This window comes from Nicotiana attenuata, unplaced genomic scaffold (assembly GCF_001879085.1).
Source record: "Nicotiana attenuata strain UT unplaced genomic scaffold, NIATTr2, whole genome shotgun sequence".
NCBI lineage: Eukaryota > Viridiplantae > Streptophyta > Magnoliopsida > Solanales > Solanaceae > Nicotiana > Nicotiana attenuata.
This window is the reverse complement of record NW_017671129.1, coordinates 56,383-82,819: the sequence shown is the minus strand read 5'-3', so window position 1 is coordinate 82,819 and position 26,437 is coordinate 56,383. Positions and strand designations below refer to the sequence as shown.

Here is a 26,437-nt window from a genome sequence, read left to right as displayed (position 1 = left end):
TCACACAGTGTAAAAAATTGGGAAACAAGCCTTTAGAAGACAGATTTCCCGTATAATATACTACATCAAATTTAAATATCAAGTCCACCACATTGTTCTGGATTTCAAGTTTTAACAAGAACTGGAGAAATCTATAATGCAGTTGAAGCAAAAAAAATAATTGAAAATTAACCCTAATATACAGAGACTAGAAAAATATTTGAAAAACTTATCAAAACAAATTACACAACGATTACAACATTACAACATAAAACTAATAACAGAGTGACAAAATTATCAGAAATAAGACGAACTAATGAACAGAAAAAAATTCGTAAAAGTTAATATACCACAAATATTTAAACGCTAACGGTACGGAAATCAAACTTAAACCTAACGAAAAAACAATAACAACGAAAATTCAAACACATTATTGTAAAAACAAAACTCACCCAGATAATTTTGAAGAAAATTGGACCTAACCCAGACAAGATTCGAAGAAAAGTGCTCTCACGAAAGCGAAATCCGTACACTGCTGTAAAAACAAAGAGAAGGGCGATAAAATATGAAAAGTAACTAAACAGTATGTTAAAAAGTTCAAGGGCAATTATGTCATTTACTAATATATTTTAAGTTAAAATGGCTAGAAATATCAAGTGAATACTTGAAGGTCGTACATGAATTTCTGCTTGTTAATTCTTCTCTCTTCCCTTGTTTTGGCCCATTGTACAGAAATGATCACGACTGAGCCAGATGCTCTATGGGCTGATTTATCGATGCCTTTTTGGGATAACTTTCACACAAAACAGTAGTGAAGGTAACAGCTTCAGTTGGATAATTCTTGTTCTTGGATAGTAGTCTCATGAGACTAATTATGTATATTTCCACAAAAGCATAGCATATCACAAAGTAGTATGTTTTTCCATTGGTTGGAACAATTGCAAAGAAACATGTTACATTCAAAATCATCATAATATAACTGCTGGCAACTTCTAGTTGCCATCAAACAATTCTTATAAGGCCATTCTAGCAGAAAAGTTGTCCAGCCATTCTCCTCATCAAGCCATTTATCTGTAAAGACACATAAGCAGAAAACAAGAGAATAAGGGCATAAATTACTTGAATAATAGTTCATCTCCCATAGACAAAGTTACTAGTAATATCAAGTGAATACTTGAAGGTCCTAGAACTCATCCCAACATACTTAATAAGTTCTTGAAAAATCAAGTGAAAATTTATACTTCTTCGTGTTCCTTTAACTTGTTTTCCTCAACTCAAGATGTCTTTCTTGTTTGCTTTTTCTTTTTATTATTTTCCTTTTCTGACAGGGGCAAAGTGCATGGAGAAAATTAATGTCAAATGCAGAACACGCGTATACTAGACCAAAACAACCATACAAAAACACTATCTTTTTCCCACATACATTCGACTTTTTCTTCTTAGGCTATGGGCTATGGCGCTCAAGAAAATTAAAGTATATGGCAGTAATGACCGTTAAAGCTTACATAATTAGCTATAACACATTGGAATCAAGAAAAATTGAAAGATTAGTAAAAGTACCTCCTTTTTCGAGAGACCAACTTCTTTCAAATCTTCAAGCTGAACAAAAGTAAACAAAATGATCAACAAATTTAAGTACAATCACTATATCTTTTTCTTTTTTCCAGTTGCAAAAACATTATGTCCAAGGTCCTTACACTCTTAAAGGGTTCTGAAGATTCTTCACGTAGTTCAAGAATGTAAGTTGCTCTCTTTTCTCCGATGCCCTACGCGAAATATTATATTGACTTATAAACTATTATACCAATGATAGGCTTGAAAAAGAATAGTATTGACATGTGATCTTACCTGGATCCTTGTTAACTCTTCTCTGTAATCACAAATGAGAGAAAGAAGAATGTTATAAGAAATATTAGCCAATGCACACACCACAAGAATAAACAAATATACTGAAACCCATTTAAATAACAACCACCCCTTTTTACTCTTGGGGGCCTCAGTCTCAGCATCAAAGCGCGGTTTACAAGACCAGTTCTGGCCAGAGTCATTCCCTCATAATCCAAAAGAAGGAACTGTGAAACCTTGCAGTTTGCTGCTTAAGATAACATAACATTAAGGTTGCTACTTTAGACCTTGCAGTTTTCACCACTTAGCTAATGCTTTACAGCTAAAAAATACGATGTTGCAATAAAGGTGCAAGATGGACGGTGTAACATAGGTTGAGAAGCAAATATCACGGTTGCTTCTTCAATTGTGTTGTGCTAACTTAAGATCACATAATATGAGGGTTGCTTCTTTTACAAACTTGCAATTTTCACCACTTAGCTAATGCTTTACAACTGGAAAAAAGGGACAGGGAAAATAGCTTGAGAAGTAATATCATCAAGTTAGTTGTCTTGGATTTTGGAAGGGAATAAAAATATGATGAGAAGGAAAATCTTAGTCACCGATAAATTGACAATTAATATCAGAAGGAAAAGAACTATATGAAAAAGAGGAGAACCGGTTATATAGGGGAATCATTCACTTACTTGCTTGCAGTGTTTAACAAATTCAGATATTCTTGGACAAGACAATTCTGCACAATGAAAAAGGAGAGTGAATAAGTTGAAGTAGCATCAGACAAAAAAATGCTAAAGAACTACTCACAAAAGTAAATCAATTAAACCTTTACTCCAGAACTGCGCGTATGAAATCTTTCCCAAGGACTAGTATACATGGCAATCTCCAATTTGTCACCGGTTCTCATATCAGTTTCAGCTGTTGGGGTTTTGGGTTCTATAATGTCACCAGAACTTTCAAGGCTTCCTTGAGATGTGTCCAACTGCTTTGGCATCAACATATGCAAAGAAGTTGAAGACTCCAACAACCGTAAATTATTCGTTATTTCTCTAAGTCTTTCACTTAGTGGTGGTGATGCTACTTTGTCTATGTTCATATCTCCACTTTTCTTCTCCGTATCCACAACACCTACGAGTTCATAGCACTGTGAGAAAGAAAAAAAAAGAGAGAAAGTTCAAATTTTACACAATAACCAACTTGTAACACAACCTACCATCATGTGCAAAAGAAAGAATTTCTTTGACATCACAATGAACTTCGGGAGTAACTTTTAAATCCTTTGCTTTATTTGGTGGAGAGGCATCCTGAGATGCAAAGGTTAATATCATTACGCAGATAACACCAATTAATTAATGTGCATCAGTCAAAAATGTTTAATTAAATGACTACTGTATAACCAAATTTAAGTTGCCTCACCTTTTCCATTTTATGAATAGAGATTGTTTCCTTGAAAGCACTTGGGATTTCCTGCAACCAATAAGTTGATCAAGCCCACGCATAGCCATTAAAACAGAAAAATATAAAAGGAACAGAAATGCATTCAAAAAATGAAAGTGTACTAACATTTTCTGCTGATGATATCAAGGCTCTAGAGCTATCTGAATTGGACTTGTCTTGAGAAGTCTAGCAATACATAACATTTAAGTTCCATGAGGCATAAACTAAACAATGAATAAGATGTTAACTTCTTTAGTAAACCAATGCTTTCAACAGATAAAGTCATATACCTTTTTATGGAAGGAAGATATGATAGTTGAAACATTCTCTGAAAGAGGCTTAAACTTTGTGGCTGAGGTGACATCATCCTATGAATCAATGACAAGTTATAGGTATGAATCAATGACATGTAAAAATGCTGTAGACATTACTGATTGATTTCAACTAGACCAGGTAATTTCCGTCATTTTATTAAACCAATGTGGAGTGATAAAAGCAACATTCCAAAAGCAAAAGAGAAAGAATTTGTGGAGTGAAGAAACTCAAAATGTCACACCCTAAAACATAGAGGTACAAACCTGACGAGTTGACAACTAAAGTAGCGGACTTGTAAGTAAACTATTCTTTTTAACAGTTAATGCAACCAATTATATTGGAATCAGAACCAAAAAGCAATGCACTGGTACCTGCTTAGAGATGATAGCTTTTCTGTCACTGAATAGTTTCCTTCAATGAAAACAAAGAAGCAAATATTTCAGTACACAACCGTCAACCATATATTCTAGTTCATAATATGATATGCCATGTAGTGATACCTTCCTATCAAATTGGAGGCAGAGTTGTTCTTTTTCCCAGACAACGGGGTACCCACTAGTCGTGCTTGCTGATTGGTGTGCTTTTTACTTTTCATTGTAGAGCTTGTCAATATCTGACCGGCACTTTGACATGATCGTGAAGCCAAACTTGCTACATAAAGAGTATCTTGGCAAAGACTTGGATTCTAGAACAAAAAACGGAAGGGTGAGAAAAGGAATCTTTCAAAGCGACTTGGAATCTACAGAAAATATCTAACCATGTTAGAATGAGAAAAGTCATTACCAAGCAGGTTAGCAGCAAAACATGACTGGAGCCACCAAGAGATTCCTGCAGCATCCGAGTGAGTTTGCTTTCTCGATAAGGAACACGCTTCTCATTTGTGTTCAGAGCGTACACCACGTTCATAATGCCATATAAAGACTTGTTTATTCTAGCACTTTCAGTAAGCGTAACTCCATCTTTGCTGCTTCTTCTGGAATCCTCATAGCCTGAGAGCATAATTATACAGTGAAGATAACCAAAAAGCAATTATTCGGCAAAAGAGAAAATCTCTGCAACTTTTGGAGGTTTAGGACTAGCTAACCTGCCAAATCCACAAAGTTCATCACATTGAGACATTTACTACCCTGGATGTCATCAGCAGATGCTATATGTATCATTAACCCTTTGTGACTCCTTTTGGGTATTTGGAGTGGTGTCTTTTGTACTGGATAGCATGGTGCAGCCAAACAAGCACTTAGATCATGAAAGTGTGAAATGGAATCCACAGCGGCCTACGTAAAAGATAAGAAGAGAGCAATCTTAACCATAACAATGTGCAATATCTCAATATTTTACTCCTCGAATTGAATTGGATTACTTTCACTTGCCTTAGAAAGTCCTTTAAGCTTTATTTTTCCTTGAGAATCTTCAAGCACTTGAACTTCGGGATGATTAGGATCCAAAAGATCATAGACATGATCCTGGAACACCTCATAAAAAGAAACGAGGACTGCTTTCTGGGCATCCTTTGTTTGCGAAAGGATCTCAGCTATTGCCATTGCTGCCAAACCTTCTTTGTCCACAGAACCCTAAAATAGAGAAACAATATCCTCAGTTTCAAAGTAACAGAAGGTTATTATTAGAGAAACAGAGGAGAAACTGAGATGCATGGAAAAAGAACCCACTTATTGGCAAAATACACAGAAGACATACCTGGATTGTGTGGGTTTTTCCACTGCCTCTTGCCCCATATGCAATAATGGATGCATTTCGACCGTTGAGAACTTCTGCTATCAGTGGCTTTACCTCTCTCGAGAATACTACAGCATTATCCTCGTCTTGTTCATAGCAATTATCTAATTCATATCTATCTTTGCGACTGCAAAATACTAGAGAATCTCAAAAAATTTCACAAAAAAAAAAAAAAAAAAAAAGAAGGAAGCCTAGCACCAATCAATGTCAAAAGAAACAAAATCATGTAGAAAACACATTTACAAATGGGAATCTTCAGCATAACAAAATTGATGCCCTAAATCAAAATTTCGATAAGAGGCCTAAAACTTATGTGATGAATACAGATTTTTATTTACAGTTCATTCTTCTAGCTTTTTGAGGTGCAAAATGAAATGGCGACAAATCGTATGTATTAAACATTCAAAGGCATTTTTATCTACTCATTCTTATATAGCTTATTCAGGCAAATCGTGTTAAAATTGAAAAATGACATCAGTCTTAAACAGAAAAAAAATGAATCTATGTGGAGGAGGAATAATAAAAAACAAAAGGGAGATAAATGTATTAATTAGTGAGAGAGAAAAACTTACATAATTTACACATTTTGAACTACTTCAATCAAATTCCAAAAACAAAACGTAAAATTTGAAACAATAATTGTGTAAATGATATATTCTTATATCTAATAGTAGTAAGAATTGGGGCTTATGATATCTTGGGGGCCTAATGCAGCGGGCTTAACCTCAACCCGCGCCTGTAACTAAAACAAACTAATATTGGGTCTACTTCAGTAAATTTATATCCGGAACGAAAAAGGGTATGTTAAATCAAAGCAATTGCACATAATCAACATATGGACACAATTTAAAATTACCTACTCCCTTCATCTCCGAATGAGATTGTAACTTTTCCGGGATCCGAATCGCTCTCTATGTGCCGGCACACAGTGACCCACGGTTTCAAATCTCGACCCGATATTTCAGACTCTTGGTCTATAAATCCTCGGATTTTTCCAACAATTCGTACTCTGCGCGAGATTCTTGGGCCAGCGATGGGTAGTTTGAAGCGATTTGAATCGGGCGTTGACAAAGCCATGGAAGAAATCAGAGCTTGAAATTTTACAATTATGGAGAATTTGGATGAATTAGAGTGAGAGAGTGGATTGTCTGGTTAGTGGTAGTGAACTAGTGATGTATTATGGTGTAGAGAAGTAGCCGTTGTTAGGGTTCAATTTTCAAATTCTTCGTCTGTCCTACCTGGCGCTCTTCCACGCTCCTTATGAAGACTTTATCTTTCATCATAAATCCCGCTAAATAAAGCCATAATGTAAAATTAAAAAAAAAATATATACCGCTATATTTAGTAGTTTTTTTTTTTTTTTTTTTAAATCTTAAGACGTAATATTTGTTTACGAAAGTAATATTCCCTCCATTTCATTTTATATAAGGATAATATTTTTTTAGCACCGAACAAAAGTAATATTAGTAATTTGTATTTAGTAATTCTAAAGTATCACGAGGGACATTATTCTATGCTGCATAATACATGTATTCACTTTATTTAAACAACTACTACTGCCAATAATTATTTTAAATTATTTTCTCCGTTTCAATTTATATGAATATATTTTTTTTTAGTTCGTGCAAAAAGAAATGACTTTTTTTCTTATTTGGAAACAATTACTTTTATGCAATGATTTATAGCCACACAAAATATTGTGCCTCATTTTACACCACAAATTCAAAAGGCTTCTCTCTTTTCTTAAACCCCATGTTAAATTGAAACGGATGGAGTAATATATTTGAGATAATTACTAAGGATGTATACGAAGGAAAAAATATTTTCCAATTTTTTCATATATGGTTGACTTAAATATCTTGAAAAATGAGTAGAATGGAATCATGGATCTAATCCATTTCATTAGTTATGGAATATTGAACTTTCAAGTTGTATTGGGTGATACCCTTTTTGCTTGAGCCCGACCGGGTTGGGTCCGGTCCGGGGCAAGTCGGGGCCATTGAACCCGACCTGGATGCAAGGTAGAACGACGGCCACGTCAACAACCGAGGTCGAGTCATTTCGAGACCGTTGCAGAGCTCGATATGAGTCACCACCGGATGGAGAAACACACAAGGTCGGAAGCCGGACTCGTAACGGATAACCAAGCGTCGCCGGATATCTCGCCCAAACGTGATTTTCTCAACCACTTCAGGCCATTAAGGCGTAATTACAGGGATCCACGATGTAATTAATTTACCTACCTTATTTTTACCCTTAATCAAAATGTATAAAAGGGGAGAAGACCCCATAAAGAGGGGATCGGAAACCATTACACTAGAGTACCATCTCTCTCTATTCTTGTACGCTATCAAGCACAATTGTTCTAAGCAATATTATATTCTGCGATTATTTACTTTAACAGCAATTGTTGAGTCTTTATCCTTTATTTTCCTCAATCCAAACCTTTTGTATCTTTTAGTTCACGGATCCTTAAAACCCCATATAAATTCAATTGTTATCCGGATTCCAGGGTAAACACAAGTGCATTTTCGTATTGAGAGGGTAAAACCACAAAAAATTGACGAAATTTATATTTGCATCAAACTAATGAAAATAAGATATGCACTTTTTATATCGATTAAACATAATTAAATGATATTGTATATATTTTTATTTTAATATGTAACTTAAATAGTTAAATTACTTAATTTGGTACAATGATCAGTAAGTATTTCTCACAGTATAATCTCATTGAATCGGTCGAAATATATATATATATATATATATATATATATATATATATATATATATATATATATATATTTGGATGCAATTAATTTCGACGACCGGTCAATTTTGTATTTGCTCTAAATATTTAGCGCTGGTTCCGGGTTACGTCAAAGGTCCAGTCCAGGACATTCCAAAGAGGAGTCGAGTCCAATTGTCCAATTTTTTCTTTTTATTCCAAATCATTTTGTGGAAATACAAAGAAAAATGGAGGGGAAAACGGAGAAGGAAAACAAGAGTGTGAAGAAGAAAGCATGCGATGTGGAGGCTCTGAAGAAATGTTTGGAAGAAAATAAAGGCGACTATTTGAAATGCCAGTCTCATATTGAAGCTTTTAAGTCATCTTGTTCTATCAACAACCCTAATTCTTCTTCGGAATACCCCCCAAAGCTCAGCTCCGGTTCGAATTCTGATCCTATGATTGCAACTTCTTGAAATTTGATACTGACAGCTTTTGTTAACGTCTTGTTTCATTATAATTTTAGTTTTTTTTTTTTTGGTAATTATTAGCTATGCACTATTGAAAAGGTTATTCTTTGTCGTTGGTCAAGTTGCGATCTTGATTGCATAAATATTTGTTTTCCATGAAATTTGAGCTTTTTTTTACTGTGTTGGGCTAATAGTGAAGGTTTGGTTTACTGTCTTTCAATTCCAATTGCTGCTTTGATAAGTGTTTGTACCCATGGATGGAGCTTACATGAAAGCATCTGTTCTTAATAGACATAATGGTCACTTTAATTCATAAATGCCTCAGGTTTTTGCTAGGGAAAGAGAGACTTTTATCGGTACTTTATTGGAGGTCTGCTCGTGCTAGTTTCTGGTCATCAAAGTTGCTCTAAAGCAAGCTATGTTTCTTGAAAAACAACCATACAAGTTTAGTTAAAAAAAGACTCTAAACTTCGAGAGGGGAATTGCCGTCGTCTGATAGACAGCTTAAGTGGGAAAACAGACATTTTTTCTTTAATCTGAACCAAAAAAAATTTAAAGTAGCGTGGAACAGTAGATAACTTTTTTACCGAGTCCTCTATCTCGACAAATAGTTCATGTTTGAGCCACGATCTCACTTGGTAATGTCAGAAGCATTAGAATACTTTTACCTAAAATACACCAAAGTTCAAATAATGACTGGACCGAACTGTTAGAAGACAAGGGGATTAAAAAAATGCAAAAACTTGCACAGTGTGACACTTAGCTATCAAGGGGATTCAACAAATTTTGTATATATACAAAAAAATTGTCTTTGCCTATTTGCACAGTATAACTTTTTCGATGAAGGGGATTCAGCTGAACCCCCTTCAATACACTTGGCTACACCACTGTCTGGCAACACATGTTGGTCAATGACTTGAACGCTTTTATAAGGCTCTAATACAAGTTTCCTGCAAGATTTACCTTTTGGAAAGAACGGAACAAGATTTTCAGAGGGTTGATAAATCTTGCTCATGGTGTAAAATAACATTGTTACTCCAAAAGTGGTAGGTCCGGCAAAATCTTCTCAATTGCTGATTAGTCATTTACGATTCAAAAATATTAACCCATTCAGAAATTCGCAATCTTAATGAAACAAAAGTGGAGGGGTGCAATTGTTTTGTTTGCTCATAGATATTGTCAAGGGTTAGGTGTTATATTTCCATGGTGTTTTATTGGCTTATCCAAGAGTTATTGCTTTCCGAGTACCTAGATTCCCTGTTTATAAAGCTAAATTATGGTCGTTATTGTGAACGAAAATCAAGTAAAAGGACGTGCTTGGGAGGTTTGATGTGGAAGGGTGTCTGGTTTACTGAGTAATGCTTGCTCGATCCTTGACCGCGATACGTAATTCGATCAATGTAATATGTATGCTCAACTTTTTGTGAAGGGAACTTTCACAGAAGCTGCTGCTTAGAATAGTGACTTCAAAATTGGATTACTAGTAAGATGCACCAGTAACTTTCCAACTTGGGTGGGGAGTTTCTGATGACTGTCAGATAAGTTCAATAATTGCTTGATGCTTGTCAATGCTGTTCCTTATAAATTATAGTCACTATCCTGTATAATGTAATATGTATGCTAAATTTTTTGTGAAGGAACTTTCACAGAAGCTGCTGCTTAGAATAGTGACTTCAGAAATGGATCACTAGGTAGATGCACTAGTAACTTTCCAACTCGGGTGGGGAGTTTATGACTGTCAGATAGGTTCAATAAATGCTGCAGGTTTAGTCCTTGATGCTTCTCAATGCTGTTCCTTATAATTTGTAGTTACTATCCTGTATATTGTAACATGGACTTGGGTGTAAGATGCATGCATCTTTGTTGGATTTATGGATATTTAATGGCAATTTGGGGACAGAAAATGCTGCTTACTCTTAACTTTCAAGTGGGGACATTATTGAGGACCTGAATAAATGATATATGCCTTCACAACACTTTGGGCTTTTAGATGGTGGTTCAGGCAAATATGATATCAGATCAGAGTAGGTCAAGAGTTCGAGTCTTACCACCACCCATCGACTAAATACTTCACATGGTTGGTCCACATAAATTTAAAAAACAGGCCTTGTGAAGGCCGGGCACGTTGTTGACCTAAATAAACAAATAAATAAAAGTGTTGAGGTAAGTAAGGTATAAAAAGGAAAAGCCTATTGAATGGAAGTGACGAAAGATATTCGTTTTTCAATTCTCTTTCTAATATTTTAAACTTTTAGATGAGGTGATTCACTCGACTCGATGTAGTCCCATATCCAGTAATATAATACACTAATTGCCATGTGTATACCAGATGGGAATTGTCCATAGCTGTAAGTGTTGCATGTATCACATAGTAACTTTGTCTTCAACCGGGAAGTCCATAAAGCATAGATCTGGTCGACAGTTGGAGCTTGTTGAAGTTCCATATCTGAATCACCACTGGTGTTGATTAAATTTCTCAATAGGTCATGGAAAGTGACGATGCATGGAGCAAAAATGAGAAACATAAAGTATCACAAAACCCCAATTGGCTTGGATTTGTTTGCTACTTCAGCTCACTTACTGCCAAAAGTTAATTTTTTAGCTAGCTTTCCTATGTCCAGTATTTTTCTTGTTCCCTCCCCTAAGCAGATTGGAATCTTTCTGGGTTCAGCTGCCACGTTCTAGTGGTTTTCTTTATTTCCGTTTGGATAGCTGCCACCAGTGACGTTAAAACTATGATCTAGGAGCATTTGTGTATATGACAAAACTATATACTTGCATGTTAATTTCTCAAAATGAGAGTGTAATTTACACTTTAAATTTCACTTGACATTGCAACTGATTTCACTTTATCCCCTTTATCTAGAAAAATGATTATTTACTTGTTAAAAAGATGCGCATGCAGAAAGGCAATATAAAATTGACGAGTGATCTATATTTAAGAAAAATGCTTTCATGTAATAGAGTATTCAAATGCATATAATCATTTTACCTTCCCTTTGCAGTTGTAGAGGACCTCAGATAAGCAACTTGAATGAAGATTGGAAGACCGAAGCCCCCTATCTTCTGCTGTTAGCAGTAATAAAGCCAAAAAGAAGATTCAAGTTCAAGTCACTGCATTTTTTGTAACATTGCACAACTAGTCTATAGTCTTCTATTCTATGTAATTTCTTCGGCTTTAACCTGATTCCAGAAATATGTGGTTTTTGGTATGTAGAAAGAGAAGAAAATAATGAGGAAAGCAAGTGGTGTTGGATGGGCAGTTACAGATTTTGCATGCCGTTAGCATGTTATTGTCTTACTTGTCATATGTGAAGTGTCATTTACAAAAGCATATTTGTCTATTAAGCAGAGGCGGAGTTAGGATTTCAAGCTTATGGGTTCGGGATTTTAATCGTTTTAAGTTATTGGGTTTTAAATTAGTAATTTATACATATTCAATGGATTTTTTAAGACAAGTACCGGGTTTGAACCAAAGCTACTGGTTCGGCCGAACCCGCTGGCGGCACTCTAGCTCCGGCCCTACTATTAAGTGCCTTAGTTCCTTGATAAGTTGCCACAAAAAATGGTCTCTATTTTCCTCTGAAGATGCAGAAACTTTGGATTTGATCAAAGATCACTTTAGCTCGCGGCAGAAACTATTTACATCCGATAGCCGTAAAAACGTATAAAATTTATATATTTTTTGTATATAACATAGATAATGTATATTATACACAAAAAATATACATTATTTGGTTATTGTTTTGAGAGCGGATATAGTATCCTTTCCCGAAAAATTATGCCGATCACCGAAGTCAATCATGTTTCCTTGCTGGAGTAAAGGAAGAAATATAGAATGTGTCATCATGCATGACCAATCCCCAACTTTCAAGGGTAAGGGAGCTACGGGGACCAGCTCTTTTTGTTTTTTCCTATTTCTCTTTCAAGTCTTTTAGGTTTTAAATTTAATAATAGGCACAATGTCCTCGGTTGCATATAAATTATGCTTTGCTTAATTGTCAGAGTAATGAATGTAAGAGAATAAGCCAAATCAGTAGAATTAGACTTGCGCCCCTCTCCCATTCAAAAGATTTACTGCAAAATAAGGCGAGAGTCCGCTCCATATAAAAATTAACAAGGTCAAAAGCAGTAGCGACAAATAGAGAGAGGCCGTCTATAACATTTGAGTCCCCTGCAGCTGCTCAAGTCTTCACATCTATAAATAGGGTTTCTAAAAGCACGAAAAAAACTAACTTGTTTGCACCAAACTAATAAATAACAAGTGTCTTGCTTTGTCTCGTAACCATGGTTAAACGATAAAATATTCTTATTTTAATTTATAACTCTTTAGATTAAATTAGTTGATTTGATATAAATATAGAGTGCCACTATTTATATCAAATACCGAAGAATCTAAGCTTGAGAACCAGCAGCACAACCGTTTTGACCAGCACACCTCCATCATTTGTGCCCGCTGCTGCCTAATTGCTTACAGCGTCTTAAATTCATTCTCTACTTTCATTGACCACCTTAAAATAAAGGAGAGCTATAGAGAGTGGAAAGAAGAGTCGGCAAACTCTAAACAGAAATTTTCAAACCTTAATAAATTGGTGGATGTCCTTATTTTATGCTTAGTAGCTTGCAAAATATTATTTTAAGTTCAAGTGAACATTCTTTATATCCTGCACAATTGTTTATTTCCATTTCTCTGGAGGATTACTGGTTTTCACATCTATTTTGTCCTCATCCCTAAATGCACAGGCGGAACATAAATTTAGTATAAAATTCACTAAAATTGCAATACATAGTGGGTCTGAACCCATAACTTTATAAATATAATAGAACCTACAAGGTTAACCTTAGTACTGGTACTCTTTCCAAGATATACCAGCCCTTCTATTAAGTACAGAAACAAAACTGAAGAAACTAACTTATCTATCTGCTGATCATTACTTGTTGAGCATGTCTGAATCTCAGACTTCTGTAAAACTTCCCATTTTCGACATCTCGAGGCCTTTTAGTTCATCTTCCCTTAAGTCCCTTTCTTTAGCTTGTAAAGAATGGGGTTTCTTTCACATCCGCAACCATGGAATTCCAAAAGATTTATGCAGACAACTTCATTTCCTTTCTAACCAGACTTTCAGTCTTCCTTCTGATGTAAAGCTGAAAGCTGGACCATTATCAAATATAAGAACCTACACTCCCCACTTCATTGCTTCCCCTTTCTTTGAGAGCCTGAGGGTGTCTGGACCTGACTTCTTTGCCTCTGCACAAAGCACTTGCCATGCCCTCATCAACCAGCCAATTCTTGAGTTCAGGTAAAACAAAAAAAGTACTTAATACTACATCATTTATTTTTACTTTATTGTGTTTATAACGGTGGTGCCAGGCTAGCTAGCTGACATGTATCTCGACTATTCATCCAATACCTGCTACCTTCCACTAGCATAGGTACTGGGTAATTTTGTCCATTAAAGCTTTGGCAGATGGGTTTGTCTCTGCTTGCATTTGACCCTTGGTTTTCCATGGTTTTCCCTTGCTTTATTGACCGCTAGGCCACCTCGTTGGATGCACTTAACGCTACATTTTTATTTTAAGTTTTTGTTATTGTGCTTTATGGTCCAGAAGAATCTTTTTCTTTTCTTGCATACATCACAAACTAGTTTAATATCATTTGTCACATGAGTTGTCTCTCTGGCAAGAATTTAGCTATTTATTGTTTCAATTTCTTATGTCCCCTAGTCATGCAATGGAGGTGTATGGGAGGAAAATGGAAGAACTGTCCAAAAGCATTGTTGAGGTCATACTGATGAGCTTAGGCCCTGAATTTGAGCAGAAATTTGCATCTGAATTCAAGAACTGTCATGGCTATCTAAGAGTAAACAACTACACTCCACCCGAATTCACGACAAATGTACAAGAGGAAGAAGAAGTTGAAGGGCTAGGCATGCACACTGATATGAGCTGTATAACAATAGTGTATCAAGATGAAGTTGGTGGTCTTCAAGTTAGATCCAAAGAAGGCAAGTGGATGGATATTGATCCTTGTCAAGACACTCTTGTTGTGAATGTTGGTGATCTTTTGCAGGCTTGGAGTAATGGGAAATTGAGGTCATCTGAGCACAGAGTTGTCCTAAAAGAGCCTATAAGTCGATTTTCGATTGCTTTCTTTTGGTGTTTTGAAGATGAGAAACTGATTGTTGCCCCGAAAGAGATTGTTCGTAGTGAAAATTTGAGAGTCTATAAGCCTTTTGTTTGTGCTGATTATTTGAGGTTTAGAGAAAGCAATGAGAAAGGTAAGTTTGAGAAAGTTGGTTTCACAGTAAAACATTTCGCAGGTAAATAATTACTATCTTTATTATAGCATTCTCTTCTTCCCATTGATGTGTCTCCAGGTGATAACAATATTTTATTTTGATAAGTGAGGTTAAAAACATTTTTAGTATACTTGAAGCTGAATTTGCCGTTCTTCTTTTCAAAGTCTTAAATTATTATTTACTTTTTTTTTTCCAGTACTGTTCGGTGTAACTTGCGTGTATCTTAAATTTTTACTGCACACTTACTACTTCCTAGCATAGGTACTGATAACTCTGTCACAAAAATCTAAATTTTGAATTCTATCTTGTATGAAATTAGATCATTGGACCTCACCAAAAAAGTTGTGGTGGTTGGAATCAATGATGAGTATTCTCGCTTGTCACGCGGGTGACCCGGGGATTCGTTCCCTGGCAACGGCGAATTTATATTCTCTTTCTAAGCCAAGGGTTTATCGGAAACCGCTTCTCTGTCTTCTTGAAGGTAGGAGTAAGGTCTGCGTACATACTACCCTTCCCAAATCCCACTTGTGGGATTACGCTAGTTTGTTGTTGTTGTACGGTACTCTTCTTCTTTTTTCTTTCCCCAATTTTGCGGCATATGAGTTTACTTCCACTCTGCCTGGTGACAACTCGTTTAAGTTTGACCTTTTGCACCATCTAGAGGTCACCAAAGACAATCCTGAATGCATATTCTAATGGAGGTTATTTAAAAGGAAAAAGGTTTTATCAACTTAGCTGGAAATGAAACATCTAAACCTGTAAGAGAAAAAGAAAAAAGAACCAATGATTGGGTATATAATTAGTCAACCAAAGGATTTAGGCAAAATTGTCTCCTCATTCAGATAACAGACTTTTTTATTTTATTTAATAAGTTCATTGGCAGCAAGGGTACTTTTTTTATTAGTTCGTTGGCAGCTAAGGGACTTTTTATTTTCTACGGGTAAGGGTGTCAAATTGACGGGTTGGGCTAATTTCGGGTGGGTCAAAAGTTACTTGGGCTAAGATGAGCTGGGTCTAAATGGGGAGAAATTCAAAAATAGCCAGATTTACCACTGGTCGTTGAAAAATAGCCAAGTTTCAAAAGTCATCGAAATGTAGCCACTTTAAATCTGAGCAAAAACACTGTTCAAAATCCGAAAAAATACGACCCGCAAAGTTTTACGGGAGTTCCAGCATAAGTATGCTTGAACTCCCGTAAACTTTACGGGAGTTCCAGGATAACTATGCTGGAACTCCCGCAAATTTTACAGGAGTTCAAGCATAATTATGCTGGAACTCCCGCAAATTTTACGGGAGTTCCAGCAAGTATAATTGTCCAGTATAGTATACTGGAGTTTGGAGCACTGGTGCTCCAGTCTCCCGCAAATTTTACAGGAGTTAGCAAAGTATACCGGTCCAGCATAATATGCTGGAATTCGTACACAAATGCACCAGAACTCCCGTATATTATACTGGACCGGTCCCTGTTGCAGCAAAATAGTGGCTATTTCCATTGACTTGATAAACGCAGGCTATTTTTCATTGACCAGTGTAAAAACTGGCTATACCATGATAAACTTTGGGTCATAACCCAACCTGTCCAACTATTATCAAGCGTGTGTTGTTTTCTTATGAATTGTTTAATAATCAAATAAGACTTCTTTTTCTTTTGTTATCATCGTATATTACATATCAAACAAAAAAAAATTATTTTAAAAATATTTTGTCAAAGTTACTTATGGATCAATTTGGGCTAAAATTCAGTCCAGCTTTAGATGAGCTTAGATGGGTTGCGCCAAAATTGACTAAAATTCAACAAATGAGTAAGTCAATGACCGGCCAAATCTTGGGTGAGTTGAGCGGTTCAAATAGGTTTGGGCTCAAATTGCCGCCCCGAGTTAAGGGACTTGTTATTAGAAATGAGAGAATGTCAATGATCATTGCAGGGGAAAGGAGCAAGATTATCGCCGCCAAATTTTCTGTAATTTAAGGTTTAAGATTCAGCAGCTAAGCGCCAATAGTTTATTTGTATGCCATGTTTACACAATAGTTGGCAAAAAGAAAACAGAAAAGAGGAAGTCCTGACAATATAATCAGAAGTTTTTTGTCAAAAACAAAACCAGTAAAGGTACATACAACATTACACGAAGAATTAGCATGCATTACAACTTTTCCTACATGTACCATAATAATCAGGAGAACCAACCATAAAAACAGCATTTCTTTCACACTCTCCAGTAGCAGCCCATTGAGCACAGTTCTCATCCTCATCTGTACAATTGGTGTCATCACCCAATTGTAGAGGATCCCTTTGTACAGTAATACTTCTGAGATAAAAGAATTTGATTGCATACCACATTTCACCCTCAATAACAGGGCATCTTGCATGGGAACTACTCCTGTCAGGAGATGCATCAAGGTGCGCATTGAAGAAAAGGATTGCATTTCCTTTCGTTGGTTTCAAGATGTCACTACTCTTCATACAGTCAGAGAAAATCTTATTCTGCACCAATGAGTTTTAATAAATCAGATTAAAAGCACAAACAGCAAAGATGACATTATGAAAATAAGAACAAGAAAGCACTCTCTTTTACCTCTGACTCAGGGAAGAGGATCTGACCACCTTGCGTCACGTTTGATAGGTACAAAATGACAGTTGCCATTAATGGTTCTTTGGATTTAAGTGCGGAGTCCCCGTCAAAATAACCATAATTCCCCTTTAAATTCTCACGCCCAGAACGCTGAACATGCAACGGCCTGCTATTTCCTAAAGGCAAGGATGATTGCGTCAGTCACAGAACACAGAGAAGGTAGACTCAAAAACCTTTAATAGGGAGGGGTACCTAGAAAGAAAAAAAGTGGAACTTAATTTGTCTGGTAATAGAAAATACCTTTAGGCAGAAAGGTCCAAGCCGAGATCCTTTCTTCAATCCTTGAGGAAGTAGGATCCTACAGAATGGTGTCAAGAAACATGTTATAAGTACTAAGTTCAAGGGCAGCCTGATGTAATAAGCTCCCTCTACGTGCGGGGTCGGGGGAAGAGCCGGACCACATTGGGTCTTATGCAGGCAGCCTCACCTTGCATTTTTACATGTTATGAGTACTGAGTACGGAGTTTAAATCAACATGAGTTGCTTTCTCTGCCAGCAAAGCTGGTGAGCGTGCCGTCCACTATCACGGTAAGCAGAATTTATAGAACACTAATGCATTATTACTAATATCTTCAGTTTACAAGGTTAAAAGCTTTCTACACAAAGTAGTTTATTTAGGTGTAGAGAGATGCTCTAAAATACAAATGTCACATGTATGCTCCGAAGAAACATTTGTTCATATACAACACCGTGTAGATAACAAAGAACTTACCTCCGCATCTAAAGGGATACCCATGGTTGGGAACTTCTCTGCATCAAATGAAGCATTATCACTTGTGGAGCTATTTCTCTTGACATGCACCTACACAAATGCAGCCGTATTAACATACATTTTAGAAAAAAAACTTTCTAAGCCAAAAAAGAATTGCACTACAAGTTGCGAGGCACTGATTTACCAAGGAAATTAAGCGATCAGTCTCTTCTGCTGAGAGAAAGTCTCTATACAAGAAGACCCTATTTCAAGAAAAAATGTTCATTATTCCTCCATACAGAGAATTATTCAAGTAATATCATCAAGAAAACCAGGACGAAAAACAAACACGCCTTCGATACACCAACATAACTTTGAAAAAAATGGACCTTGGGCCTAACTCAACCCCAAAAGCTAGCTCAAGAGGTGAGGATTGCCCAAGTCATGTAAAGAGACCACCCATCCCATATAGAGCCAATGTGGGACTCTTCAACATAACAAGGATTAACTCTTTTTTTTTTTTTTTGGGTGTAAGCACTTATACCCCAGAATTTTCGCTTGTGAAATTTGTTACGTGCCACAACAAGTTGAAGAAGCAACAAGGTTAATGATTGAATGGACTACCTGACCTTGGTCGCCACGAGAACTGAACGACTTGTGAGGGATCAAATCTATTAGAATGGCCCAACTTTACAATGTCATCCCCATTCACCTCCTTGCCCCTCAATTCTTTTCGGCTTCTGAAACAAATTATCGTAATCATGTAAAGCACCATTTACGAAAATCACTTCAAATCTCGTGCTTATTATAATTGATTTAAGCATTTGCAGCTTACAACTAATTGAGCAATACACCTTCTACAGTACAGTCGAAAATTGTTTTCTCTCTCGCAAAACCACAAGTACAGGATAATATGATAAATCAGGTTCTTTTCCAGACACCCTATAATAAAAATCAGTATTTTTGACAGATTCATAGAAGCTGCCAAACTTTTAGCTCAAAAGACCGAAACTTAAGGGTCGCGCCGGGGGGGGGGGGGGCGGGGGAAGGAATAGAAAAAGGGCAAGTTATACATATTGTTCAGAACCCGATATGAATCTGGGCTTGGATTCAAGTGTCACCACCTTATACTTATTACATGTACAACATGCTAAGCAATTGCTTAAATTCTAAAAACCAACTACAATGAAAAACTATGAATACCCAAAGGAAGAGAGAAAAAAAAAGATAATGTAGTATCATGAATTGAAAAGATCAGGAGGTTTGTGTTCAAAACAATGAAAGTAGCAATTATTAATGAGTATATCAGGGAAGCAATTATTGAAGAAGAAGAGAAATCAAATATAATGAGCTAAAAAAGCAGGAAAAGTAGGATAATTTAATACTGACTTTTGGGCGAAAAGAACCTCGGAACTGATCCCCAAAGCCAAGAAGGTAAAAACCCAAAAAAAGCTCGCCATTGTTGAACCTGAGAAAATGGGAAAGTGAGGGCTTCCTTTTTTGGGGAAATGCAGAGTTCGCTAACAGCGTTATTCGAGAGAAGTTTCAACTCACTCTCTTTCTTGAGGGCCATGAAACTCCGTGCTGCTTCCATACGTGGCAAAATGGTATGCAATTAACAGCGTCAACTTTTAAAAAATAATTATAAGCATATGTACGTAAATAACTGATTAATACCTATTAAAATTACAGATTAATTTAAATTATCAGTGTATAGGATTTAAATTCTTTTCGCTTATTTCTTGGGAGAAACTATAATGTCTCCTCTGTTTTGTTTTGGTTTGTAATTTTCTCAAATAGTTTAAAACAAATTGCAATTTCATAAAAATAACGCATGTCATAATGTTATGATTAATGAATGTAAATAATATACTTGAGAAATGTATATTTTTAACAGCTCCTAAATATAATAGCCGATGAAATATATAGTTTTAATATAATACACATATATACAAAAAAAATATTCATATTTTATATGCTCTTTGGCTAACGAATGCAATTAATTTCGGCTAATTTTTTATTTGCCCTAAATACTTTAGTTTAAGATACACACCGCACCGCAAATAGGCTTTGATCTGAATTATTGGAGCTGGTAGAGTGTTGCTAGCCCCTCTACATTCACTGTAGGGGTAAGGTTTGCATACTTACTACCCTCTCCAAACCCCACTTGTAAAATTATGTTGGGTTTTTTGTTGTTGTTGTTGGTAGAGCGTTTTGTTGCAAACGTATGCCCTATCTCAGCTAATTTCATGATGTATTTGTTACCTTTCACTAGCACCAATACCGAGTAACTTGTCTACCTAGACTCAAACATATAAGAACAAGTTAACTAATGTTTTTGCCTTTGCTGAAATTTGAACTTTAAGACTTCGTAATTCTCAATTCAGTTCACAACCACTAACGTCACATGGGGTCATTGCATAATATCATCACCTTTGCAAACGGATTTTTTCTTCTTCTAAGCTACATATAATTTCATTTAGCTTCTTTATAACTTACTTTTACGAGAGAATTTCAGTAACATTACGAAATACTTTTCTTAATATTATTTTTTATAATATAATAAATGGCCAATATAGTCTGGAGAATTTCTTTGCAGAACTTATATATCCTCTCTTAAAGAAAAAGGATGCATCTCAAAAACCCTGAAATGATGTATCTTTTGTTTGAAGCTGGTGTAACACTGGATGACAAACAATCTAACACCTTATGCTCTCTATTACTCCTACTTAGCAGACCCCTGAAAAGAATCTTTAACACATTAATCTTACATAAAAAAGGACCAATAAATACATCCATTTTAGCATATATTCTCGAAGTTTCTCTAAATACATTGATACAAGCCACTGGCTGACGCACACACAAAAAAAAGAGTGTAAGTTGAGGAAAAAGAATTGTAGGTTTAGTTAAAGAATGATGATCCAGGTATCACTACTCATATAAGATGCTTAAGTTACAACATTTCTTGCTTATCACTGTGGTTTCTTCAGAATCATATGACCTGACTCATCCTTCTCAAATAGACGCTCAATAAGTTCTTCCCAGTTATCTTTGTTCTTGCTTTTGGTCGACGACCCTGTGGATGAATCACCAACTGATTTATCAGACTGTTCATCCGCTTTTTCATCAAAAGTTCCATAATGAGAAGGTGAAAATGCATGTGGAACAGCCAAGGTGACAGCTCTCTGTAGAGCAGCTTTATGCTCCTCGCCGTGCTCTCTAGTTAACGTCTGTTGACGCTCCATCTTTTGCTTAGCTGGAATTTCCATCACATGATCTCTCTCTTCCATCAACTGGATGCATAAAATAAATATGAATGTTGTCAGAACCAATTTAAGCTTAAATACTTACAATGTAAGTATGTAACGAGGATACATAGAAGAACTCTTTTGGACGACATCAATAGAATAGAGTTGCAGATCCATTTTACAATTAAATTGAATCCCAATTCCCAACTGACAAATAGGGGCATCAAAAGATACAGGTCATTCATTTAAAGTATGTTCAAGCCAAATTACCCTCATATTTCAAGCCCGAACAACTAGCCATAAGTGAATTCAACAATATTTGCATAAGCTAAATGAATGACTACCAAAGGCAAAGCTCCCCATAAATATTTAAATATGTTATAAATCAATCAATAAGCTATGCATCAATGCCAAGCTACTCGGTTTGACAATATGAATCCTCTATACATTTCCAAAGGGCATATAAGTTGCAAAAATTCTTCAATGCACCTACATTAACAATACATATTATAGAAGGGATAAGGGTCAAATTTGCCCCTATATTGTCCGAATTGAGCAGCTTTGCCCTCCACTAGACTTTCCCGGTGTTAAGTCAAAGTCTCGTTTTTGCCTTAACCCCCTAAGAAAGCTCCAACCTGAGGGCATTAAACCATAGTCAAAAGTTGAGGGGTAAATTTGGACATTTTTGCTCGAAGAATTTGTACACATGGAGTCCACCCATTTCACACTGGAGCTCTACTAATGGCAAGGGCAAATACTTGCTAACAGCAAAGCAAGGGTATGTATGGACCAAAACTTTAGCCGCAGAAAAAGTTGAGCAATTACGGATACTGCAGGGACACATTTGAACCTTTTTCTTGTAAGAATGCATCAATCCACAGACTACAGGAACCAATGGACACAACCACACTTTTCTGCTTTAAGTTTCTCTATTTGATGCTGAAACAACTAATAAAGTGAAAGGCATGGACGACTTGTGCAATAAAAAAGTTTACCCACTCTTTATCAATAGAGCTGAAATTCGTATTCAACCACCCTTAAGAGTGATGAACTTGTGACGAGAAGGATTACCACTGAAACTATCTTAACTGACAATGAAAGTAGATCATAAGTGCCTCACAAGGGTGGACTGGATACAGACAACGCCATCAATGAAATAAGGTGGAGAGCCCATGAGTGAAAACATGTTCGTGCTAGTTTTAACTTTGAACCATCACCATTCAAAGTAAGTGCAGCAGTAAAATTTCTATTTCTGTGATTGTGTCTACTGCATAGAGCAGCCGGCATACGCAAAAAAAAACATGAATTTATTGAAAATTCATTCCAGATAGGAGGCACATTAGAAGTAAAGCTACGGCTACAACGATGTAAAGTGCAAAGACAATTTGTTTGGTATTATATCAGAATCCATCAATCGTCATAGACAAAAGTGCACACAACTTACTTCGAGGGCCCTCCGTGCTTCTCTCTCTATCCAGATAATTGCATGATCAGAAGTAGCATTACAAGAGAGAACGATGTGCTCAAATCTCCCATCCACTGGAACTGCAGTCCTCACAATAGGGGGAAATCGTCCACATCTGTTTTAACACAGAATCATGGTAGTATAGGAATCAGAGTTCAAATCATGTGCCTAATAGTAGACTAGAAAAATACTGCAGACTAAATGGTATCCTTATAGATTGCATGTACTATGCAGTATGTAAACCGGTATTGTGGGTTTTATGGCAAACCTGCCGCACTAGATGCTTTTACTCAAAACAGAAACATAACAATATTGGCTTATTATACAGAACCACCATCATAGAACTTGTTTAATTGATGGAGTTGTGTTTAAACGACTTAAGACAATTTCATGTAGCACATCCTTAAGTCTGAAAATACCTAAAAGGTTTCCTCTCAACAATGTGGTAAAGGCGACCTGGGGCGTAAAGTCTGCGTGGATCTTTGAGCATCTTCTCTTCTGAGATGCACGTATCTCTCATGCACCTCAGACATAATAGGCATGGCAAACTGCAAAAAATAAATAAGCAAAAGAAAATAAATGTGGTTACTCATGAATAGTAAACATCACCATCTAAAAGAGGATTTATATTATTGGACCCTCCACTTAATGACTCCCGTACGAATTTCATCTTAATGTAGGAACAATCACATCCCTACTATGTAGTGCCTTCCTATCTATTACAAAAACATGATTCTGTCTCTTTTTAATAGTAAATTGGATTTTCACACAAACAGAAAGTTTTACTAATATCATTGGGGTTAAACACAATGAAGAGGAGATGGACAAGACCTGAAAGCAGAAACAAAAAGAGAAGAACTCAAGCTTCCTAGTTGATGGGACACCACCCATCAAATGCCTCTTACAGGAGTTGCTAAGTGAGGAACCAGACGTTCTTTTTCTAAATGAGGGAATGGACTCTTGAAAGCAAGTACAAGATCAAATTCAACAATCTTTTACCAGAACAGTGACTTGAATATGTCTTCCAAGGGGGTTGCTGTTCGTGGCAAGAAATCATCCTATTTAAGAAAAAGAAGATGGAGTTAGATTGAGAGAATTGCAACCAGCACGATTGGAGAAAACATCAAAGGAAGTCCAAAAGGCCAGGCGACATATCGATGATTGACATCAAAATAGAGAAAGGGAAATAATGCAAACATCTGCAACAATTATCTATAACAAATCAAGCTCCTTGCTTTCTAGGTGCGGATTCCAAAGCCAATAAATCAACTTCCCCTTCTAAGAAGGATGGAGAGTACACAGGCAGAAGAAAGGACATGATCTGCTTATTTATGCAGAGAGGATGAAATTAACAATGCCTTGAAACTACATATTAAGAATGTTCAAAGTGATGATTAAGAGAACAATATCCAGGAACTTGCCTGAAGCACAATGGAGTTGATGACATCTGCATATCTCACAGCCAGATTCAATGACATACATCTAGCTGGTGCAATAGCAAAGCATCTGATTCTTTTCCTGTCAATATTGCCCAGCCTGTCACGATTTTGTGCTACTACCAAGGTCAATAATGCTGCTACACCTGACCCTAGTGAATGTCCAGTAAAAGTCAAGGTATAGTTTGGATGTTTCTCCAGCAATTGCCTCAAGATCTCACATTCTGTATTTAACACCAATCCAGCCGCTTTTAATAACCCATTGTGAACATACCCACCATCAAATTTCCTTTTACCCAGCTTATTGTCCAACAAGACTGCATAATCACTGTGCTTTGCCAAATCAAGACCTCTAATAGCGAGAACTATGTCAGCATGTTCATGATCCAGATATAAGAGATATGGTGGTAATCGGCCACCGGTATCTGAATAGTTTTTCTTCACAATTAAGCAATCTGGATTAATACCATATCCTTCAGGTGGTTCCCACTGAGGTTGTCTAAGATCATCTTCGTATACGGCCAATATGTATCGGCAGAGCCTAGGGACAGGTTCAAATTCTTCAGCTGTGGCAAGGCCCCAAGTTTCGCTGTCATATCCTGCACTGTGGAGGCATCGCTTCCATGCCCAGCGGGCACATCCTACACAGTATACACATTCAAGGAGAGGGGGTAAACCACAGAGAACCGACATTATTGCTTAGAGCCTATGCATCAGACCATTGAGAAAGAATGTCCTTGAGTATATAACCAGCATAGGCAAGGAAAAATCTGCAATGTCAAGATAGCAGATTATCAGTTCAAAGATGTCTTGGCATAAATGCCACAAGGCCCACAACTTAGATGAGTAGTTCACAATCATATAAACAAATATCAATCAATCAACTTGGTTAAAAGTTGGGTCCTTTTTTCTTTTTTAAAAGAAAAACTGAGAAAGCTAGTTAGGGTTGGCTATATGAAGTTTTTATATCCACTCCAATTACAAGCTCATTTCATTCCAGCATTACCAAATTGTCTTTAGAGTTAAATTGGGAGTTTGCTAAAACTAGAGATGCCTTGTATCTTATTTAGAGGTAAATTGGTGCTAAAACTAGAGAATCTTACAATTATCTCAAACTAAACAAATTTAAAACTATGCAAGTCCTACATGCATCAAGAATAAACCGGGGAAGGCCGGACCATAAAGGTCTATTGTATGCAGCATTACGCTGCATTTCTGCAAGAGACTGTTTCCCCGGCTCGAACCCATGACCTCCCACGCTGCAGCAACTTTAACAGTTACACCAAGCCCAAAAATGTTGAAAATAAAAGAATTTGATTCTATATAGAGCCTTTTTCACATTTCATTGGTACCCAGTAACATGAACTATGATTAGGGGAAAAGGGAGAGGAGAATACGGAAAGAACAGTAAAAAGATCAACAGATTTAGCTCTGCAACATTAAACATTAGCTGAATTAGTCCATCTACCTTAGGGCTAGTGGGCAATTGAAAAAGTTGCAATACCTAAAGAACGCAGAATTGGCATAGAATTGACACGCCCAAGTAGCAGATTCAGGTAATGATCAAGAAAACGAACAAACTGAGAATCAAAGGAGGGAGAATTCTGGAGTCAACGCCGTGAATTCTCAGTTCTCAGCATTCAGCACCCTCCCCTGCTTCTTTTTTTTTTTTTTTTGGCCAGAATAATAATCAATGAAATTGCACAAACATAACCTTGTTATCAGGACATACGTGTACCAATCATTGCCGAGTTGTAGTATGGTACTGGCCGTTGAGCTAGCTGAAAGTCAAAATTTGGACTCGGCTAATAAAGTAGAGAGTATTTTTAAGGCCCAGATGTTGTCTTCTTAAATTAATCTGTACTTTTGCTCCTTCACCAACCCTAGTTATAATCGTTTATCACGTGTTCGGTGTTTTCATTGTCCTTTTTCACTCCTGTGTTTTTTCCCTGTTCTCCGGAAGTGGGAAAAAGGGAAACTGGAAAAAGATTGAAAAGGGAAAAGGAGAAAAAGAAAAAACTCTAATATATAGTGTAGAATTTTTATAGTGTCCGCTTCTCCTTTTCGATTTAATTCCAATTTAAAAGGAGATGAAAACAAATAGGAAAAGAAAAATATGTGGGAGTATTTTCAATATTTTAAATAGCAATCGGTCTTTTTATT

At 36.4% G+C, this 26,437-nt stretch overlaps 4 protein-coding genes and 1 long non-coding RNA gene across 7 annotated transcripts; 2 read left to right on the top strand and 3 right to left on the bottom strand.

The window, feature by feature from the left end:
- Positions 1–180: 180 nt before the first annotated feature.
- LOC109206124 (kinesin-like protein KIN-10C) lies at positions 181–6,546 on the bottom strand. 2 transcript variants are annotated; one of them, XR_002064789.1, is made up of 18 exons: positions 6,164–6,546; positions 5,269–5,434; positions 4,944–5,144; positions 4,658–4,847; positions 4,357–4,562; positions 4,074–4,258; positions 3,945–3,984; positions 3,549–3,626; positions 3,385–3,444; positions 3,238–3,288; positions 3,035–3,125; positions 2,648–2,949; positions 2,511–2,557; positions 1,828–1,849; positions 1,677–1,745; positions 1,540–1,578; positions 657–1,050; positions 181–511 (listed from the first exon to the last, which is right to left on the bottom strand). XR_002064789.1 is itself a non-coding variant. In XM_019368898.1 (17 exons), exons 1-17 carry the CDS (start codon positions 6,382–6,384, stop codon positions 1,006–1,008), a joined length of 2,013 nt encoding a protein of 670 aa, XP_019224443.1. In that variant the 5' UTR covers positions 6,385–6,546; the 3' UTR covers positions 569–1,005. The 2 variants fall into 2 exon arrangements, 1 of the variants encoding a protein (XP_019224443.1); XM_019368898.1 differs by lacking the exon at positions 181–511 and having other exon boundaries at positions 569–1,050.
- A 1,621-nt stretch (positions 6,547–8,167) lies between these two features.
- LOC109206123 lies at positions 8,168–11,882 on the top strand. The gene is made up of 2 exons (XR_002064788.1): positions 8,168–8,476; positions 11,511–11,882. It is a non-coding gene; the product is annotated as an uncharacterized LOC109206123 (long non-coding RNA).
- A 1,456-nt stretch (positions 11,883–13,338) lies between these two features.
- Positions 13,339–15,002, top strand: LOC109206120 (gibberellin 2-beta-dioxygenase 7-like). Its single transcript, XM_019368894.1, has 2 exons — positions 13,339–13,805; positions 14,230–15,002. The coding sequence occupies exons 1-2, from the start codon at positions 13,450–13,452 to the stop codon at positions 14,831–14,833; spliced, it is 960 nt and encodes a 319-aa protein (XP_019224439.1). The 5' UTR covers positions 13,339–13,449; the 3' UTR covers positions 14,834–15,002.
- Positions 15,003–16,782: 1,780 nt separating this feature from the next.
- Positions 16,783–19,689, bottom strand: LOC109206122 (probable prolyl 4-hydroxylase 12). Of its 2 annotated transcripts, XM_019368896.1 has the most exons (7): positions 19,515–19,687; positions 18,755–18,865; positions 18,331–18,388; positions 18,147–18,236; positions 17,675–17,732; positions 17,378–17,550; positions 16,783–17,286 (listed from the first exon to the last, which is right to left on the bottom strand). In XM_019368896.1, exons 1-7 carry the CDS (start codon positions 19,583–19,585, stop codon positions 16,936–16,938), a joined length of 912 nt encoding a protein of 303 aa, XP_019224441.1. In that variant the 5' UTR covers positions 19,586–19,687; the 3' UTR covers positions 16,783–16,935. The 2 variants fall into 2 exon arrangements, with proteins under 2 accessions (XP_019224441.1, XP_019224442.1); XM_019368897.1 differs by lacking the exon at positions 18,755–18,865 and having other exon boundaries at positions 19,515–19,689.
- Positions 19,690–20,766: 1,077 nt separating this feature from the next.
- On the bottom strand, positions 20,767–26,218 carry LOC109206121. The gene is made up of 6 exons (XM_019368895.1): positions 25,779–26,218; positions 24,260–25,044; positions 23,838–23,896; positions 23,258–23,386; positions 22,818–22,953; positions 20,767–21,418 (listed from the first exon to the last, which is right to left on the bottom strand). Exons 2-6 carry the CDS (start codon positions 24,965–24,967, stop codon positions 21,098–21,100), a joined length of 1,353 nt encoding a protein of 450 aa, XP_019224440.1. The 5' UTR covers positions 24,968–25,044; positions 25,779–26,218; the 3' UTR covers positions 20,767–21,097.
- Between the last annotated feature and the right edge of the window lie 219 nt (positions 26,219–26,437).